Here is a 21,025-nt window from a genome sequence, read left to right on the forward strand (position 1 = left end):
AATAGTCCATAGAGCTGTTGCATGTAAACCTTTTTTGCTCATACCTCAGGGCATGCAGGGTATATACAGCTCAGTACCAAGACTTATGCCTATAGTTGGTATCATAATGGCAAGCATGGGTAGCCTAGATCTTGTACCAACTAACATCATTGGGATGAGTTTTAGTTGTGTCACTTCAACAATGACCTTCACTTTCTGAGCTTAAATAATTGCTTATAATTTATGAGCTTCCCTTCCTGTGTCTATTTATGTCATTCCCTGATCTGCTAAATTCTTGTTAAATTCTTCAATTACAATTGATTGATTGATAATTTTACAGAAAAGTTTTTTAACACGCAGATTAACTATACAATTTGAAGAAGCAATAAAAGAGTGGAGACAAAATCCCAATAAAGATACTCTTTCAAACTCCTAAAGAAAACTACTTTGGTTGTTGGAGTTCTTAAAAAAATATACAGGAAATGCCAGAAACACTTTGGTCAAGCAGCATCTGTGGAACAAAAACATAAATTTCTGTCTCATGACATGGTTCATCCTACATCTAAGAAATCAAACACAGATTGGATCATTATTTTGTGAGCCCCTCTAGTAGTCTGAGAGTTCCCAGTTGTTTACATCTTTAATTCTTTAGCTATTCCCATGTCTCACCTCAACCTTCAACACTATTTCAGTGAAGCTTAACTTAAGTCCAAGGAACAGCACCTTATCTTCCTGTGAGACACTTTACTTGCTTCTGGCCTAAAATCAAGCTTAAAACTTTAGATATTGTAGCTCCCCTTTTTTCAGACAATAAATGGAGAATGCTTGTATGATAACCATTGGGGGTTGTTGACTTGGAGCTTAAATTTGAGATGTTTACAATTATAAAAATGATTTAGATGAAGGAACGGAAGGTATGGCTGCCAAATTTGCTGTTAACATAAAAATAGGTGGGAACGTAGGTTGTGAAGAGGATAGAAAGATGCTATAACATGATGTCGGGGAAATACTGTGCAGGCCAATCCTGTACCTTTTGGAATTCAGAAGAGTAAGTAGTAACTTGATTGAAATACAGGATCCAGCGAGGTTCTGACAGGGTGGATGCAGAGAGGATATTTTGTTTTGCAGGAGAATCTAAAACTAGGGGAACACTATTTAAAAAAATGAGGGGTCACATATTTAAAACAATTATTAGGCTAAATTTCTTCTTTCAGGGTTGAGTGCCTTGGTCCTCTCCCCCTGAAAACGTTGGTGGAAATAGAATCTTTGAATATTTTCAAAGGTAAAGGTAGATTGATTATTTCGAAGAAGTGAGTAAAAGATTATCAAGTGTCATCAGAAATGTGGATTTGAGGTTACAATCAGATCAGCTGTGATCTTACTGGACAGCAGCACGGCTTTGAGGGTCCAAATGGAGTTCAAATGTTATTTAGTTATGGAGTTATAAAACAAGGTGGTCTGCACTGCTAGGCTACAATTTGCACCAGATCTCTTTGCTAGATTTTCTTTGCATCCCTTATTAGCTATAAAGACTTAGATCTACACTGGTCCACGTTTGCTTTGTAACTTGCACTTTTCACCTTGCACCATCATTCCTCATATCTTTAAATTATTTCTTACCTCCACCTATCACACACCTTGCCCTTTTGTTTCTTCCCTCACAGGTTACCAGTTTCCCTGGTACTGTTTATGTCCTCATGTAGATGCTGCCAGGCCTGTAGTGTGTTTCCAGAATATCCTGATTTTTATTTTGCACATACTCACATTGGTCTGGAGGAGACTTGCCAAATTTCCGAAACCTTCCTGAACGTAAAAGGTCTCCAATGATATTTGACCTGGAAGGAAATCTTGTCCTTATCCCTGGGAAACGGTGTCGAGGTGAAGATGATGACAGGGGATGAGAAGCAGAAAGCTGTGGTGAAGATGGAAACAAAGGTCGCCTTCTAGCTGTTTCCTTGGAGCTTGAAGAAAGTGAACTTGCTTGCTTCCTGGAGTGTCTTGAAGATGACAGAACCGATGAAGAAGGGACAGACTGAGTCACAAAAGAAGTAACTGGTTTTGTTGGGTGACTAGCTACAAGTTTTTGTTTGGCACCATTCGGACTTAAGTTAGAATTTCTTAGTTCAGTTCGATGAGTATGTCCCTGTGAAATTGGAGAGGAGGAATTTTGGAAAGGTACTGAAGAGAAAGATGGTTTACTTTTACTGTCAGATATTCCAGCATTTGCAAAGTGTAAGGTAGATAGGTGATTTGTTGGCAAAAATGAATGTGAATCCTCCAAAGGTCCAGAAGCAGAGGTTAGGATTGATGAAAATGGTTGTGACTGAGAGGAAATGGAAGATGAAACTGGCTTTCTTTCAGCACTTGATGTCAGCATGGTATTAGAGTGTCTAGAATGTGTACTGGGATTTAATTGTGAAGATTTGTCTGAGTTTCTTGAAGGTATAGAGGAACTCTGAACTGATGAAGATGGAATGTGCTGCAAAGAACGGTTAGAGCCAGTTAGTTTTCTTTCAAAGTAAGAAGAGGACACCTTCTTAGTATCAGTACCAGGCATGAGCTTGTTATTTCTCGAATGAGAGGCAGGATCTGCCCATGAAGTTCTATGATCATTTCCAAAGGATGCTGAAGATGAGGATAACACAGGAGGAGGATTAGGTGGTGGGGAAACAGAAGAAAATTTTTTTTTTGGCGTTTCGTATACAAGTCTGGTTTTAATAAAACTTGATCCTGTGGCACGACTTCTTTGTGAAGTTGAGTGTGTTGAAGATATGGAAGCTGGCTTTTTATCATGATCACTGACCACCTTTCTTCCATTAGAATTTGGCCAAGACAGGGAAGCTGCAGTCAGAGAAGAACGTGAATTTGAAGTTGTTCTTGATAACGGCCGTGCCAATCTAGGATCAGGAGCAGAAAATGACTTTGGTGACTGCGAAACTAAAGTCTGTCTATTCAACGTTGAACCATGGTAAGATTGTTTCAGCTCTGTTAAAATGGGATTCTTTTTCATTACATTTACCTCTTTAGCTGCATCTTCTTCCTCCACTTCTACACTTTCCTCATTCTTATCTTCCTCATTCTTATCTTCCTCTGAAAACATAGCTGATGATTTCACAGAGGGAAAAGCTGACGAAGGCTGTAGTTTAGATGGAACCTGTCTTGGCTCTTTTATTTCATTTCGTGTTTGAACAGGGAGTGACTCAGACGTTAGTTGGTTTTTAAGACTTACTTTGGAATTTGATATTCTTAGCTGAGTTGGGTTTCTGTTGAATGGGATTCCAGATGGGGTAGATCTTGTTTTAATCAACAATTGGCCATTTCTGCTGAAACTTGTAGCTGTATGTTTTGATGGTGTTGAGGGAGGGGAAGGAGGGATTAAGGATGAAGACGACAAATGCAAGCTTTGATTTGTTTTTGTAAAAGAATCAGGTGACTGTAATGATGGTGAACGAGAGGCGGGAAAGAGAAAGGAAGACTTTCTTGTGTTGGTTCTGAAACCAGAGATGGGTTTAGATGGAAAAGGTGGCAAGCGTGATGAAGGCTTTTTGGGTAAAGATTTGGAGGCTGAAGATGACTCATATCCTCGCGAAGTTTGAGATTTGTCATGAATCCTATGATGAGTAGTTGCAGCAGTATTATTACCTACCAAGAAAACCAGAGAAAATTATTCAATATAAACACAACCATTTGGTAAGGCTAAATACAAAAACTACTTTTGCATGAAATAACAAAAACAGCATTAAAAAAGACATTAAAAATTTGCAGAATTTAAACAGCTGTGCTCTATCATTCAGTCAGAGATTACTTTCTTTACGTTTTCCTAAAATTGGAAGTACCGAGCAAACATTCAAAGATAAGAGGCTAGAAACTCAGAAGTCATGCAGCAAGCAACGCACAGAAAATGACACCTAATGTTGCACATGGTAGCTGATTAAAATTTCTACTCCAAAATGATGACTTGTTTAAAACTCAAATGAGAATAGGAAGTGTAAATATCTTATATTAAAGATAAGAGTTGTAATTATTTTATCTGTTTTTCAGCTGCACCTCTCAGCAGATCCTGAGGAAGATTTTTAAAATTTTAATTGTTTACCTCCATGATGTGAATTGTTTTCTTCCAACTCAGAACGTATTTTTCTTTTCTTTACTAATGTTGGCTTTTATGAGAATGCAAAACTATAAATTGCAAGTATTCAATGGAACTAATGAGCTAGATCACTTCTGATGGATCAAATTCACCTACTTGATTTATTCCTCAACGCATTCCCTTAATTAAGCATTGCTGATGTCAATCTGCTCTGGTACCTTGCTCCAGAATTATGATTAATACTGTCCTTGAGCAGTGTTACTGGATACGTTGCTTCTGAGCTTCTGCATGACCCTGTCTCTAAGTAAAGTAAATCTGCAAAATAAGGGCTCAACTCATTCAAAAACAAAAGTGCCCAACAGATATTGCATATTTTGGGGTGCTGAGGGGAATGGAAAGAGTTGGAATGTAAGGTACCAGCAGCAATTGAATGTCTACGAGGTGAATCGTATTTAGTACGAAGAATAAGTTTGGGGCACAATGGCCCCCTTCATTAATACAACTTTGTAGGCTAAAGAAATACTTTCTGGCTGTAACAGGCTGCTCCTTTTTTAAGGTATTTTAGGTGTTGGAGGCAATTTCCTCGAATTCCAGGAGTAGCAATGATTGTTTTATATGCTGTTGCGTTGTTTTGGTACTTTGGAGAAAAAAAAAGTTAAAACAACAGCACTCTTAGAACAAACAAAAGAAGGAGATGATGAGGTCAGTGAGAGTGAGAGGGAGAGAGAGAGAGAGAGGGAGAGGGAGGGAGGAAGGAGAGAGAGAAAGAGAGAGAGAGAAAGAGAGATCCACTTTGCTAACTGACACAGCAGTGAACCTGTGCTGTTACTGCCTTTGCTGTTGAATTCATGTATCGCTGGACATCGGAGTGCATCTAGGAAAATGAACAAACAGTTAAATTCACAACTGATCTTGGAAGAACCTGTTTGGAACAGGTCGCAGCACAGAAACAGATAAGTGAATAGTTTTAAGTGTGGCCTTGCTGTAGATCTGCAGTAGTAAGTAGAGTGGGTTCTTTTTTTATTATATGTTTTATTGAGATATGTCTCTTGATTAAACTTAAAAATATAAGCCATAAGTATTAAGTTGGCCTGGAGCAGTGTTTTGTAGAGGAATAGGACAGTGCTGTTTTCTGAGTCTGCAGATTGGAAGAAGCAAAAATGGCCCCAAGTAGAGTGATTTGCTCTTCTTGTCGGATAGGGGAGTTTCAGGAGAGTTTATGGGTTACTGAGGATTGTATCTGCAATAAATGCTGCTGGCTGCGAATCCTATCAGATCGAATGGAATGTTTCGAGAGACAGTTAGAGGCAATGAGGAATTTACAAGAGCAAAGGGAATGTGATGGATGGCAGTTATAGGAAGGAAGCAAAGTTGCAGGAACACTCACATAGATGGGTTAACTCCAGGAAAGGTAAGAGAGGTACGCAGGTAGTGCAGGAGTCTTCTGTTGCTATCCCCATTTCAAACAAGTATGCTGTTTTGGAAAATGTAGGGGGTGATGGATTCTCAGGGCAATGTAGCATGAACAGCCAAGTTTCTGGTAACAAGATTGGCTCTAATGCAATGAGGGGCATGTTGGGTTCTAAGAGATCGATTGTGTTAGGGGACTCTCTAGTCCAAGGTACAGACAGACGTTTCTATAGCCAGCAGCGAAAAATCAGAATGGTTTGTTGCCTCCCTGCTATCAGGGCCAAGGATGTCTCAGAGAGGGTACAGAATGTTCTCACGGGGGAGAGGGCCCAGCATGAGGTCATTGTCCACATTGGAACCAATGACATAGGAAAAGAAAAGGATGAGATTCTGAAGGGAGAATATAGAGAGTTAGGCAGGAATTTAAAAAGGAGGTTCTCGAGAATGATAATATCTGGATTATTCCTGGTGCTATGAGCTAGTGAGGGTAGGAATAGGAAGATAGAGCAGAAGAATGCATGTCTGAGGAGCTGGTGTATGGGAGAATGTTTCACACTTTTGGATCATTGGAATCTCTTCTGGGGTAGAAGTGACCTGCACAAGCAGAATGTATTGTATCCTAATTGGAAGGGGACTAATATACTGGCAGGGAGACTTGCTAGAACTGCTCAGGAGGATTTAAACTAGTAAGGTAGGGACTCAGGGAGATAGTGAGGAAAGAGATCAATTTGAGACTGGTACAGTTGGGAAAAGAAGCGAGTCAAACGGTCAGGGTAGGCAGGGACAAAACAGAGAACAAGGTAGGACTGATAAATTAAACTGCATTTATTTCAAGGCAAGAAGCCGAACAGGGAAGGTAGGTGAACTCAGGACACAATTAGGAACATGGGACTGGGATATCATAGCAATTACAGAAACATGGCTCAGGGACGGACAGGACTGGCAGCTTAATGTTCCAGGATACAAATGCTACAGGAAAGATAGAAAGGGAGGCAAGAGAGGAGGGGGAGTAGCGTTTTTGATAAGAGATAGCATTACAGCTGTACTGAGGGAGGATATTCCTAGAAATATATCCAGGGAAGTTATTTGGGTGGAACTGAGAAATAAGAAAGGGACAATCATCTTATGGGGATTGTATTATAGACCACCTAATAGTCAGCGGAAATTGAGAAACAAATTTGTAAGGAGTTATCTGTAAGAATAATAGAGGAATTATGGTAGGGGATTTTAACTTTCCAAACATAGACTGGCATTGCCATAGTGTTAAGGATTTAGATGGAGAAGAATTTGTTAACTGTTTACAAGAAAAGTTTCTGATTCAGTATGTGGATATATCTACTACAGAAGGTGCAAAATTTGACCTACTCTTGAGAAATAAGGCAGGGCAGGTGACTAAGGTGTCAGTGGGGGAGCACTTTAGGGCCAACGACCACATTAGGGGTATTGAAACAATCCTTGGATAAGCACATAGATGATGATGGGATAATGTAGGGGGATGGGCTTAGATTAGTTCACAGGTCGTTGCAAAATCGAGGGCTGAAGGGCCTGTTCTGCGATGGATTGTTCTATGTTCTATGTCTATAATTCTATTAGTTTTGAGTTAGTGATGGAGAAGGATAGACAAGATCTAAAAGTTGAAGTTCTAAATTGTAGAAAGACTAATTTTGACAGTATTAGGCAAGAACTTTCAAAAGCAGATTGGGAGCAGATATTCGCAGGTAAAGGTACGGCTGGAAAATTGGAAGCCTTCAGAAATTAGATAATGAGAGTCCAGAGACAGTATATTCCTGTTAGGTGAAAGATGCTGGATGACTGAAGAAATTGAAGTTTTGCTGAGAAAAAGAAGCAAGCATATGTCAGGTATAGACAGGACAGATCGAGTGAATCCTAAGAAGAGTATAAAGGCAGTGGGAATATACTTAAGAGGGAAGTCAGGAGGACAAAAGAGGGACATGCGATAGCTTTGGCAAGTTGGGCTAAGGAGAATCCAAAGAGCTTTTACAAATACGTTAAGGACAAAAGGGTAACTAGGGAGAGAATAAGGCCTCTCAAAGATCAGCAAGGTGCCTTTGTGTGGAGCCACAGGAGATGGGGGAGCTACTAAACGAGTATTTTGTATCAGTTTTTGCTATGGAAAAGGACATGGAAGATATAGAACATGGACATGGTGAAATAGATGGTGGCATTTTGAAAAATGCCCATATTACAGAGGAGGAAGTGCTGGATATCTTGAAATACATCAAATTGGACAAATCCTCAGGACCTGATCAGGTGTACCCTAGAACTCTGTGGGAAGCTAGGGAAATGATTATTGGGCCTCTTGCTGAGATATTTGTATCATTGATAGTCACAGGTGAGGTGACGGAAGACTGGAGGTTGGCTAACATAGGTTCCACTGCTTAAGAAAGGTGGTAAGGACAAGCCAAGGAACTATAGACCGGTGAGCCTGATATCGGTGGTGGGCAAGTTGTTGGAAAGAATTCTGAGGGATTGGATGTATATGTATTTGGAAAGGCAAGGATTAGGGATAGTCAACATGGCTTTGTGCTTGGGAAATCATGCCTCACAAAATTGATGGACCTTTTTGAAGTAACAAAGAGGATTGATGAGGGCAGAGGGATAGACGTGGTCTATATGGACTTCGGGAAGGCGTTTGACAAGGTTCCCCATGGGAGACTGGTGAGCAAGATTAGATCTCATGGAATACAGGAAGAACTCGCCATTTGGATACAGAACTGGCTCAAAGGTAGAAGACAGAGGGTGGTGGTGGAGGGTTGTTTTTCAGACTGGAAGTCTATGACGAGTGGAATGCCACACGGATCGGTGCTGGGTCCACTATTTTTCGTCATTTATATAAATGATTTGGATGTGAACATAAGAACTATAATTCGTAAGTTTGCAAAATTGGAGGTGTAGTGAACAGCGGAGAGGGTTACCTCAGATTACAACAGGATCTGGACCAGATGGGCCAGTGGGCTGACAAGTGGCAGATTGAGTTTAATTCAGATAAATGCGAGGTACTGCACTTTGGGAAAGCAAATCTTAGCAGGACTTATACACTTAATGGTAAGGTCCTAGGGCGTGTTGCTGAACAAAGAGACCTTGAATTGCAGGTTCATAGCTCCTTGCAAGTGGAGTCGCAGGTAGATAGGATAGTGAAGAAGACGTTTGGTATGCTTTCCTTTATTGGTCAGAGTATTGAGTACATGAGTTGGGAAGTCATGTTGCAGCTGTACAGGACATTTGTTAGGCCATTGTTGGAACATTGCATGCAATTCTGGTCTCCTTCCTATAAGAAGGATTTTGTGAAACTTGAAAGAGTTCAGAAAATATTTACAAGGATGTTGCCAGGATTCGAAGATTTGAGGTTGAATAGGCTGGGGCTGTTTTCGCTGGAGCGTTGGAGGCTGAGGGGTGAGGGACATGGATAGGATAATAGACAAAGTCTTTTCCCTGGGATGGGGGAAGTGCAGGTTTAGGGTGAGAGGGGAAAGATCTAAAAGAGACCTAACAGGCAACCTTTTTGCACATAGGGTGGTATGTGTATGGAATGAGCTGCCAGAAGAAGTGGTGGAGGCTGGTACAATTACAACATTTAAAAGGTATCTGGATGGGTATATGAATAGGAAGGGTTTGGATGGATATGGTCTGGGTGTTGTCAGGTGGGACCAGATTGGGTTGGGATATCTGGTTGGCATGAATGAGTTGAACCGAAGGGTCTGTTTCCATGCTGTACATCTCTGTGATTCTAAGGGGGACACTGAAGCAATTTCCGTATCTTATTTTTATGGATTTGCTGCTTAATGTCAACCATTCCTTCAGGCTTCAATCATCATGTTATTGAGATCCATAACCCTATTACTTTCAATATTACTTGCTTCCGATATAATAATTTCAACATGTTCCTAATATTTGAAATCTTCAACCTACTGACTAACATTCCCAATTGAAATGTATCTATTTTCTTTGCAATCCCTTTTCAATTAAATCACCTCGGAGTTGCTTCTTTCCAAACTGACCAATCCAACATTCATAAGCGTACACTGACGTGTGTTTCAAGTTTATATTGATCCTTGGCATTTCTCAAAATTCTATTTCTGTGATGCTATTTTTATATTAAATATCTAAATATCAGTAGATAATCACATTTGAATTTCTATCATGAATAAAAGTGATTTTTGGGTACAGTTACTATAAAACTGGAAGCTTCAAAGATGTACTGTTATAAATTTTGGAAGATACAACAGGGTAGAATTCTGATTCTGTCCTTGTCTGTGATTTTCTGCCTTATATTTGCAATCAAACTAAAGTTGACGCATCACATACTATTAAACTTGTACTCGCTGAGACTTGCTGGCCCAGATGTTGCAAGTTAATCCTTCCAGAAAAACCTTATGGGTGTGAAATGATACAGTTAGACAATTTCCTGCTCAACACTAACTGTTTTGTTTTTCACATAGTATTCATTCCTGAGATGCGGGTGTCAATAGCAAGACCAGTAGTTGTTACCATCCTTAGGTTGAACAAAGAACATGGCAGTGAGTTTTTTGAACAATTTGACTAGCTTTTTCAACCAGAGGATAGCAAAGAGTCAACTGCATTGTGTCCAGTTGAATTTGTACTGGTGAGATTTCATCAAACGATCTGCAACTGCAGTGCTTCACCCAAAAAAATTGAATACCAGTAGGATGACATGTCTATATTTGTATGCAAATTAGGATCGAAACAGATCTTTGTAGTCCTTTTGATGACTCTTGACTGCCAATCAAAACACCTTGTACCTCCCTCGTCACAGCAATATTTTACAATCAATAAACAAAGACAATGAGAAAAAAATAAATTAACAGCTGTGATTTTTCTCCCAGGTTGCTCATAAGATTGCCCTTAAGATCTTTCAATTCCTGGGATATTTAATTCCTGGAGAGCTGGCAATTCTCGTGTCTATAAACCATATCAATTAAACACAACTTTGAAGACCATTGGTAAATCAGTTGGAAAATTTGACAATTCAATAAGATTCACTTTCCATTTCTGTTATCAACTTTTTATTCCTTGTTCTTTTTAATTTAAATTCTCAAATTTCCATGGTGAGATCTTAAGTCCCATTCGCTGGATTATCCTGTCCAATAAAATATTATAACAGTGTCAATGTAACCCACAATTCATTAAAAAAATGCATTCCATTTTTGCAGTATAGCAAATAATAAAAATTCCTGTTTTCTCTTAAATGTAACTCAATTTGATGGACATCAAAGCCACTGAGATCACATCTTGTACAATGAGAAATTAGTCTATATCCAGTAAAAGCATTAGAATCATGCAGCAGGTCAGTCAGCATATATAAAAACAAATTACTCCAAGCATTAACCTGTCTCTTCTCTCAACAGATGCTGACTGATCTGTCCACTGTAGTTATTTCTGTTTAATATTTCAGATATCTGCTGTTTTTAGAGCAAAAACAAAATACCATAGACAAAGGAAATTTGAAAAAGATCTCAAAAATTGGAAGTACTCAGGAGATTTAGCAACACTTACAAAGAATGAAGCCAAGTTAACATTTTAGGTCAAAGAAGAAAGGTCATTTACCTGAAACATCAACTCTGTTTCTCTCTTCACAATTCTATGGGATTACTGGATGATTTCAAAATCTTATGTTATTATTGCTGTTTCTATAACCATGTACCAGACTCTTAACTGCAATTGATACCCATGCAACAAGTTGGTAATCTTGTTGTTTACATTCCATTCCTGATTAAATTAAAATTTATGATTCAAACATTATAATTGGATTATTAGAAAATAATGCTTGGAATTTCTGTCTAAACTGTTTTTCTCCTTAGTGGAGACTCTAAATTAATATTAACTATAGTTATTCTAACTATAATCATTCACAATTTAGAACCCATGGCATAATTGCATGGCTCAAATGCATAATAAAGAGTTCTATAGTTTTTAGTGCAACATCAGTTGTGATGAACTGTGCTCAAACAGAACTTGCAAAGAAGCTAAAGATGTCACTAAAAGAGTGTTTATGCCAGTGATAAGCTTTTGGAGCTGATCAAAGACCATGTCTCAAAAAAAAAATAAGGCTTACTTTTTGGCATAGCAACACTGAGGGTTTTTGATTGAGGACCTTGTCCTCTCCGGTTTGCTGCTCGAATTTTGAAAATATAACGCTCTCCAGGTTGTAGACCATCAACTATAGCACTTGTAACATCCCCAGTAAAAGAAATAGTCTTTGCTCCGAATGGTTTGAGAGCCGGGGCGTATGAAACAATGTATTCTGAAATGATTTGGCAGATGGTTGGAAGGAGGCAACTGAAAACAACTCTGCTTTTCCACTGGCGAGACTGTATGGGAAGAATGAATCACAGGGTGCATTGCTAATATTTACTGATTAGCAATGCACTAAACAACAATGGAGTCTATAACAAAATGAGGTAGAATTGAGACAAGATACATGACCCACTCCACGTAATCCACAATTAACTAGATAGACGACATGCTATATCAACAAAGACAAAAGAAATATTAACAATCAAATGTGTAATTAATTGACATATACGAATAAATAAGTTACCTTAATTTTGTAAAATAATGTAATTTGATGTTGAAACTCAATTGTTCACAACAACATTTTCAACTGTCATTTAATTCTAAAGCAACACACTTAACTGAACCTTCATGAAATATTTAATGTATGACATTTACAGTTCCAATATGATCATACAGACAAAAAAATATGAATTTAAATATAAATATTTGAGTGATCAGTAGTTATATTTGATGAACATAGGCCAAGATCTTCAGATCAGAAGGTAGTTATTACAGGAATATATCCAGCAAAACCCTTCAGAGGACCTGAACACCAACTCCAAGAAACATGTGGGAAGTCCAAACTAACTTTCGATGTGCGATTACAGTGCATCCAAAACCCTTTGAGGAAGTGCTCAATTGTGAGTTAGATTTGCAGATTTTCCAACTCACTTACCTTGATAGTTACTCAGGAAAGGTTAGAGGAATTAAAATGATACTATCCCTGAGTAAACACAAACAAGACTCTCTGATTCTCCTGAGACCCCCCTCTCCCTCCCATATCTGACCTGACATCATCTCCCTGACTGACACACCCCCTTGCTTCACTAACCTGAAGCTCAACCCGATGCCATTCACAATGAACTGACCCGATCTGGCACACCTCTGACCCAATGCCTGTCATGATTCAACATGAGCCCTCACCCCAAGAAGAAGCCTCCACCTACCCAATGTCCTTTAAGAGGCTGAACTAAAACGGTGTTTAATTGCTACAAATTGACAGCCAGTGCTGTTAGTAGGAATAGCTATGGCTTTTACAAAACTCAGTCCCATGCAACCTGCATAGTTTGTTGCACTGCAATCGGTAATCAGGATCCTGCTTCAGAAGTTGGCCTTGAAGGGTCCTGGCCAGAGATGTAGATAACTTTTTGACTGACCTCAGGTGCAAATAGGGGTTCTAACCCAGACTGGATAATATTTAAAAAAAATTTTTATTCATGGGATTTTCAAGGGATGGGAAGGCCTACATTTCGTGCCCCTTCCTCACATCCTGGAAAATGCCTTCTCTTCTATGCATGGGAATCAGCCCTAATATGATATAAAACATCTGAGGCAAAACTGGCATCTGCTCTGCAATGTCAACAAGAAACTCACTTTCAGCTGATTAGAAAAAGAAATTAATTAGCTCATGAAAGCAAGTAAAGGAACTGTTTGATAATTGGCTGGTATGGGGTGTCAATTTCAGTAAGTTTCTATTCCTTCAGTCTGGCAATTCCTAGTATAGGTTCAGAAATTATGCAAAAGATGTCAGTCAACAAATGTCAATGTGCAATTGCTCAGATAATCTTTCTGACATTGTTGACCCCTACTTCAGCTTTCTGGGAAAATTCATATTTTTTGTTCACACTTTTTAACTTTTCATTTGTATGACTTTCTGAGCACTATGGTGGTAAGAGAGATAATTATTTGAGAAACTTTAGACATTAAACTATTGGACTGGACTCATAGTAACAATTACTCCCATTTCCCCAGTGAGAATTCAATTTGACAGAGTGACTTAAATACTATCTTTTTTTTAAGAACGGAGAGGAGTACAATAATCCTCTGGGTATTATTTGATAATTTTTCACAATAGTATTGGGAAGTCTCCTACCTGTGACCTTTCCCTTGTTGTCAATAGGAGGATCCCAAGATGCAGTGACTGCTGTTCCTTGATCACCTAATGGCTTCACCTCAAAGTTCTCAGGGCTAGAAGTAGGAACTGCATTTGAAAGTCAGAGGGAGAAACAATTAGATCTACAAATACAATGCGTAACTTCTAAACTAAGACATTCTGTTCGTGGACCTACTTCAAATTGCAATGACAGTTAATATTTACTTCATGTTAATGATTTTCTATGGATCATCAACATTGCACTTTAAGCATAGGGAAAAATTGCTCTTTCTACCCCATGTGAATTGCTGTATTAGTTCTATAGATGGCTGTGAACACTTTTCTTGGGCTGCTTATTTATTTGATACTATATCCAGTGTCAACTCAACAGAGAGATGCATAACCTCCAGTATAACACAAGTATAAAATGGACTACTTGTTAATTTCAAGTCAAGAGGTGAAACAATGTTAGCCTCTTTCTGTATCATGATTCTGGGAGAATGTTTGGACCATTCTTTTTGCACCAGCTGAGAATTTTAACTTAGTGCCAAACTCCTGTCTTTTCCCATTACACTGCACATGGTTTCCATTTAAATAATTATTTAATGGTTTCACATTTGTCTCAAAACTTCTATGCATGGCAAAACCTAACCTTAACAGCACTTGTGAATGTACACACTGGAGGCCCAAAATAGTTGTTAAAATGTTTATTATTGAGTCATTATCTATTATTATTTATATTTTAATTTATTGTTGTGGCTAATTTTGCAATGACTTGCATGATGAAACCAGTTGAAAAGGTAACACAGAATGTGGTCATGTCTTGTACCTGGTTTCCTTGGAGTCCTACTTTATGCATAATTCCATGCAAGTACTTTAAAGCAGTCAAATCACCAACTCCAAAACAAATTTTAAAAATTGAGTTTTATTATCTTGAAAATACGATTTGAGTTGTTTCGAGAAATGCTAACTCTCAAACTGATTGTACAGTTGTGATTTCTGCATAAAATGAAGACTCCTACAAATGAGCAAAATCTTGGGATCTTATTGCACATTATGTTTGCCCACCCTCCAAAATTGACTGGGAATCTACTGGAACCAGCATCTATGTCATGGTGATTGCAATCATAGAATCCCTACAGTCTGGGAGAAGATCATTCAGCCCATTGAGTCCATACTGACTTATTCTGATGTCTCGTTATCAGCTGCAGTAACATCTGCCTGTGCCTCTGATTACAGAGACTCCGTATCACAATTGATAGCTTGGAACCTGATTTCCCTCTCAACACATTACAGCTAGTCACCCCCCACATTTTCCAAAAGAGCATATTTGTTTGAGATGGGGATAGCCACAGGGGACTCCTGCACTACTTGCCTTCCTCTCCTACCTTTCCTGGAGGTAACCCATATACCTGACTGTATCTGCAGTTTTTCTACCTTCCTGAAACTGCCAGCCATCACACCCGACTTTTGTAAATTCCTCATTGCCTCTATCTGCTGCTCCAACCAATCCATGCAATCCGATAGGATTCGCAATCAAGCACACTTGCTGCAGCCATAGTCATCAGTCACATGGAAAATCTCCTTAATCTCCCACATCTGATCACTTTACTAAAGGCCATCTTTGCACCTTAACAATGTTCAGATCCAGAAAATAGCCTTGCTTTACAGCTCTGAAAACACTGCTCTAGGCTAACTTAGTATCTATGTTTTATATTTGTAAAATTTAACCAAGAGATCAATCTCAATAAAAAGCATATGATCAAAAAAGAACCCACCCTCCTCACTATTGTAGATTTACAAAAAAAAAGTCAGGTTATACTTTAAAAACTAGTCACTTAGCTGTTCCCCTGCTGAGAGCTCTGCACACAGGTTTCTCCAGCGTAAACTGTGAATTTCACCGTTTATTGTTCTTGGAATGAATTCCAATGTCCAGAGATACTTGAAACTAAACAACAGAGGTAGTCAGCTCTACAGGTTGACTCTGGGTCAGACAGCTGTGCAGGTTTGCTTCTCTGTTTGTTTCACTTCCCACGTGGTCCGTACTTTGTCTGTCTTCCTCCTTTTCTAAGTGCTGTTGTTTTGATCCTTTTTTCCCCAAAGTTCCAAAACAATGCAACAGCTTATAAAACAGTAATTACTGCTCCTATATTTTGAGGAAATCAGCTCCAACACTGAAAATACCTCCAAAAAAAGCAGCTCTTACAGCTATTGTTTTTTTTTCAGATCCTCCATTTGGATTACCCAGGGATTGAGTGAATCCCTAGAAGAGTATAAAGGCAGTAACAGTACACTTAAGAGTTGCAAAATGAGATAGCTTTGGCAAATAAGGTTAAAGAGAATACAACTGGATTCAACAAATACATTTAAGAAAAATGAGTAATTAGGAAGAGAATAGAGCACCTTACAGATCAGCAAGGCCACCTGTGTGAGGAATCGCAGGAGATGGGGGAGATACTAAACGAGTATTTTGCATCAGTGTTTACTATTGAGAAGGATATGCAAGATACAGAATGTGGGCAAATAGGTAACAACATCTTGAAAAATGTCCATATTACAAAGGAGAAGGTGCTGGATATCTTAAAATGCATAAAGGTGGATAAATCACCAGGACCTGATCAGGTGTACCCTAGAACTCTGTGGAAAGCTAAGGAAGTGATTGCTGGCCCCTTCCTGAGATATTTGTATCATCGATAGTCACAGGTGAGGTGCTTGAAGACTGAAGGTTGATCAACGTAGTGCCACTATTTAAGAAAGTTGATAAGGAAAAGTCAGGGAACTACAGACATTAGTGCCTGACATTAGTGGTGGGCAAGTTTTTGGAAGAATCCTGAGAGACAGGATTTGAATGTATTTGGAAAGGCAAGGACTAATTAGTAGTCAACATGATTTTGCCATTTATATAAATGATTTGGATGTGAACATATGAGGTACAGTTAGTAAGTTTTCAGAAAACACCAAAATTTGATGTGCAGTGGACAGGAAGGAGTTTTATCTCAGAGTGCAATGGGACCTTGATCAGATGGGCTAATGGGCTGAGGAATGTTGGATGGAGTTTGATTCTTTTAGGAATAAAAGAATGACTAGGGTAGGTAGGAATAAAAGAATGACTAGGGTAGGAATAGGTCCAGTCAAGGATTAAATGTGAGGTGCTCCATTTTGGAAAGGCAAATCAGGGTAGGAATTTTACACTTAAAGGTATGGGGAGTGTTACTGAACAAAGAGATCTTGGAGTGCAGGTTCATAGTTACTTGAAAGTGGAGTCACAGGTAGATAGGATAGTGAAGAAGGTTTGGTATGCTTGCCTTTATTGGTCAGAGTATTGAGTATAGGAGTTGGGAGGTTATGTTGCGGTTGTACAGGACATTGGTTCGGCCACTTTTGGAATATTGCATGTAAATCTGGTCTCCTTGCTATAGGAAGGATGCTGTGAAACTTGAAAGGGCTCAGAAAAGATTACAACGATATTGCCAGGGTTGTTGAGCTATCGGGAGAGGCTGAATAGGCTGGGGCGATTTTCTCTGAAGCATCAGAGGCTGAGAGGTGACCTTATAGAGGCAAATAGCCTACGTTTTTTTCCCCCGGAGTGGGGGAGTTTGAAACTAGAGGGCATAGGTTTAAGGTGAGGGGGAAAAGATTTAAAAGGGGCATAAGAGGCAACATTTTTGTGTATGGAATGAGCTGCCAGAGGAAGTAGGGAGGCTGGTACAATTATAACATTTAAAAGACATCTGGTTAGGTACATGAATAGGAAGGGTTCAGAGAGATATGGGCCATATGCTAGCAAATGGGATTTGAGTAATTTAGGATATTAGTTTGGCATGGGCAAGTTGGACCAAACAGTCTGTTTCCATGCTATATGACTATATGACACTCTGAACAGCATCCCACCCACATCCACCAACCCGCTCCAACTCCCATGCTTTCTTTGTTTCCCTGCATCTCTCATGGCTAACCCACCTACCCTGAATATCCCTGAACACTGTGGGCAATTTAGCATGACCAATCCAACTAACCTACCCATTTTTGGACTGTGGGAGGGAACCAGAGCAGCCAGAGGAAACCTTTGCAGAGTCTGAAGGATAATATTCAAACTTTACACAGCTGCCTGAGGATAGAATTGAACATGGGTACCTGGCACTGTGAGGTAGAAGCACAACAGTGCCACTCACAAAAGTATTTGGGAAGATATAGTTAATAGGATATTTTAAGAAAATAAATTACTATCATGTTCACATTGCTGCGAAACCATTAGTTTCCACTTCTCCTGGCTAGATGCAGCTGCTATGTTGAGTATTGCAGTCAGTGGAATGGCTGCCATGTGCAATCTGATCCAAATACTCTTAGTCACTCTCTCCCAGTGCGAGCTGGCTCACTGCCAAATGCCTGCTGGAGCAGAAGGAGCAGCTAGGAAGCAATGGCTGGACACTAATAGGTCAACGTGTGTGCAATTTAACAAGTTATTTATCTGTTCCCAGCAGGGAGTGGACGTAGGTTCCTTGCTACAATGAGGCATTAAGGATGGTTGCTGAATATGCAATTTTAGCCTTAGGAAGACCCAAGCAAGATTTGCACATTCTCTGAGTTCTCTGAAGGAGGATGGTAACAAACTGATATTGTTACTGTTAATGTCACAACTAAGACACATTGAAAAGCCTTGGTGGGGGTAGGTGAACAAAGAACATTACAGCGCAGCAACAGGCCCTTCGGCCCTCCAAGCCTGCACCGATCCAGATCCTCTATCTAAATCTACCGCCTGTTTTCTAAGGATCTGTATCCCTTTGCTCCCTCCCCATTCATGTATCTGTCTAGAAATATCTTAAATGACGCTATCATTCCTGCTCATATCACCTCTGCTGACAACACATTCTGGGAACCCACCACCCTCTGCGTAAAGAACTCTCCACATATATCTCCCCTAAACTTTTCCCCTCTCACTTTGAACTCATGACCCCTAGTAATTGAGTCGTCCACTCTTGGAAAAAGTTTTTTGCTATCCACTCTGTCTACACCTCCCATGATTTTGTAGGCCTCAATCAGGTTCCCACCCAACCTCTATGAAGTATATACAAGTTAATTTGGCAGTTATGTAGTTAGTGCTGTAATACATGTATAGGATCATGTTACAGGACTCAGGTAACAGATAATGGTAGCACACTATGATAGGCTAGTTAAATCACATGATAGATGAGCTAATGGTAAAGTCAATGGTGGTGTAATGTGATAGTGGACCAGAGTGGAAGAAGATGATTAGTTTAGAGAGACAAAGCAAGCTCGAATGATTGGTTATGTTAATACTATCAGATAAGCGCAGGAACTAGAAAAGTATAAACTGGAGCAGCTCCAGGAGGGGCGTGGGCAGACAGGAAAGACATTTTCTGATTTTCTGCTTGTATTTGCAAATAAAATTTAACCTCACGAAGGATTTTCTGCGGATCCTGGTAATTTTCTGAGAGGATTGGGTGATCTTTCCACAAACCACCTTCTTTCCAATGAAAGTAATCCTAATCTACTCAAGCTCTCTTCATAACTAGCACCCTCCATACCAGGAAACATCCTGGTGAATCTCCTCTGCACCCTTTCCAAGCATCCACATCCTTTTGGTAATGTAGAGACCAGAATTGTACTCAGTATTCCAAATGTGGCCAAACCAAAATCTTATACAATTGTAACATGACCTGCCAACTCTTGTACTCAATACCCTGTCCGATGAAGGAAAACAAACCTTTTGCCTTCTTAACCTCTCTCTACTGACTTGCACTGCCACCTTGAGGGAACAATGGACCTGAACACCCAGATCTCTCTATACATCAATTTTCCCTAGGACTTTTCCAATTACTGTATAATTTGCTCTGGAATTGCATCTTTTAAAATGCATCACCTTGCATTTGTCCAGATAGAACTCCATCTGTCATTTCTCTGCTCAACTCTCCAATCGATCTATATTCTGCTGTATTCTCTTCACTATCTGTTACTCCACCAATCTTAGTGTCATGTCAAAAATTGCTAATGAGGCAACCTATACCTTCCTCCAAATCATTTATGTATATCACAAACAACAATGGTCCCAGCACGGATCCCTGTGGTCTCCATTTTGAGAAAATCCCTTCCACTACTACTCTCTGTCTCCTGTTGCCCAACCAGTCCTCTATCCATGTAGCTAGAACACCCTGGACCCCATGTGACTTCACCTTTTTCATCAGCCGACCATGGGGAACCTTATCAAACGCCTTAAAGTCCATGTATATGACATATACATCCCTTCCCTCATCAATCAACTTTGTCACCTCTTCAAAGAATTCTATTGGGTTTGTTTCCCTGCACAAAATCATTCCGTCTATCACTGATAAGCCCATTTTCTTCCAAATGGGTATGTATCCTATTCCTTATTAACTTCTCCAGTAGCTTCCCTACCACTGATGTCAAGCTCACAGGTCTATAATTACCTGGATTATCCCTGCTACCCTTCTTAAACAAGGGGACAACTTTGGTGATTATCCAATCCTCTGGAACCTCCCCCATTTTCAAGGATGCTGCAAAGAAATCTGTTAAAGCCCCAGCTATTTCCTCTCTCGCTATATACTTCACCTCAACATCTGCCATGTCCCCTCTCCTCGGTGAACACTGATCCAACATACTCATTAAGAATCTCACTCATTTTCTCTGACTCCACGCATACCTTTCCTTCTTTGTCCTTGAGTGGGGCAATCCGTTCTCTCATTATCTTCTTGCTCCTTATATATGGGCTTTGGGGTTTTCCTTAACACTGCTCGCTAAGGATATCTCGTGACCTCCTTTAGCCCTCTTAATTCCTCATTTCAGATTGGTCCTACATTCCCGATATTCTTTCAAAGCTCCATCTGACTTCAGTCACTTAGACCTTATGTGTGCATCTTTTTTCTTCTTAGCTAGTCTCACAATCTCACCTGTCATCCATGGTTCCCTAATCTTGCCATTTCTATCCCTTATTTTCATAGGAACATATCTCTCCTGATCTCTAATCAACCTCTCTTTAAAAGCCTCCCACACATCGAATATGGACATCCCTTCAAACAGCTGCTCCCAATCTACATTCCCCAGCTCTTGCCGAATTTTGCTATAGTTGTCCTTCCCCCAATTTAGCACTCTTCTTTAAGGGCCACTCTCGTCTTTGTCCATGATTATTCTAAAACTTATGGAACTGTGATCACTATTCCAAAGTAATCCCCCACTGAAACTTTAATCACCTGGCCGGGCTCATTTCCTAACACCAGGCCCTTTCCCGAGTTGGACTACTTAAATACTGCTGTAGAAAACCCTCCTGGATGCTCCTAACAAATTCTGCTTCATCCAATCCTCTAACACTAAATGAATCCCAGTCA

At 39.6% G+C, this 21,025-nt stretch overlaps 1 protein-coding gene across 1 annotated transcript in view; it reads right to left on the minus strand.

Moving 5' to 3' along the window:
* Positions 1 to 21,025, minus strand: part of fndc1 (fibronectin type III domain containing 1) — a 355,166-nt gene that overhangs the window by 98,005 nt on the left and 236,136 nt on the right. The window contains exons 8-10 of the mRNA XM_043696167.1: positions 13,665 to 13,772; positions 11,571 to 11,759; positions 1,744 to 3,621 (exon numbers count right to left, since the gene is read on the minus strand). Coding sequence (XP_043552102.1) covers positions 1,744 to 3,621; positions 11,571 to 11,759; positions 13,665 to 13,772 — 2,175 coding nt within the window. The remainder of the gene's footprint in view (positions 1 to 1,743; positions 3,622 to 11,570; positions 11,760 to 13,664; positions 13,773 to 21,025) is intronic.

Source organism: Chiloscyllium plagiosum, chromosome 9 (genome assembly GCF_004010195.1).
Source record: "Chiloscyllium plagiosum isolate BGI_BamShark_2017 chromosome 9, ASM401019v2, whole genome shotgun sequence".
Classification (NCBI taxonomy): Eukaryota; Metazoa; Chordata; class Chondrichthyes; order Orectolobiformes; family Hemiscylliidae; genus Chiloscyllium; species Chiloscyllium plagiosum.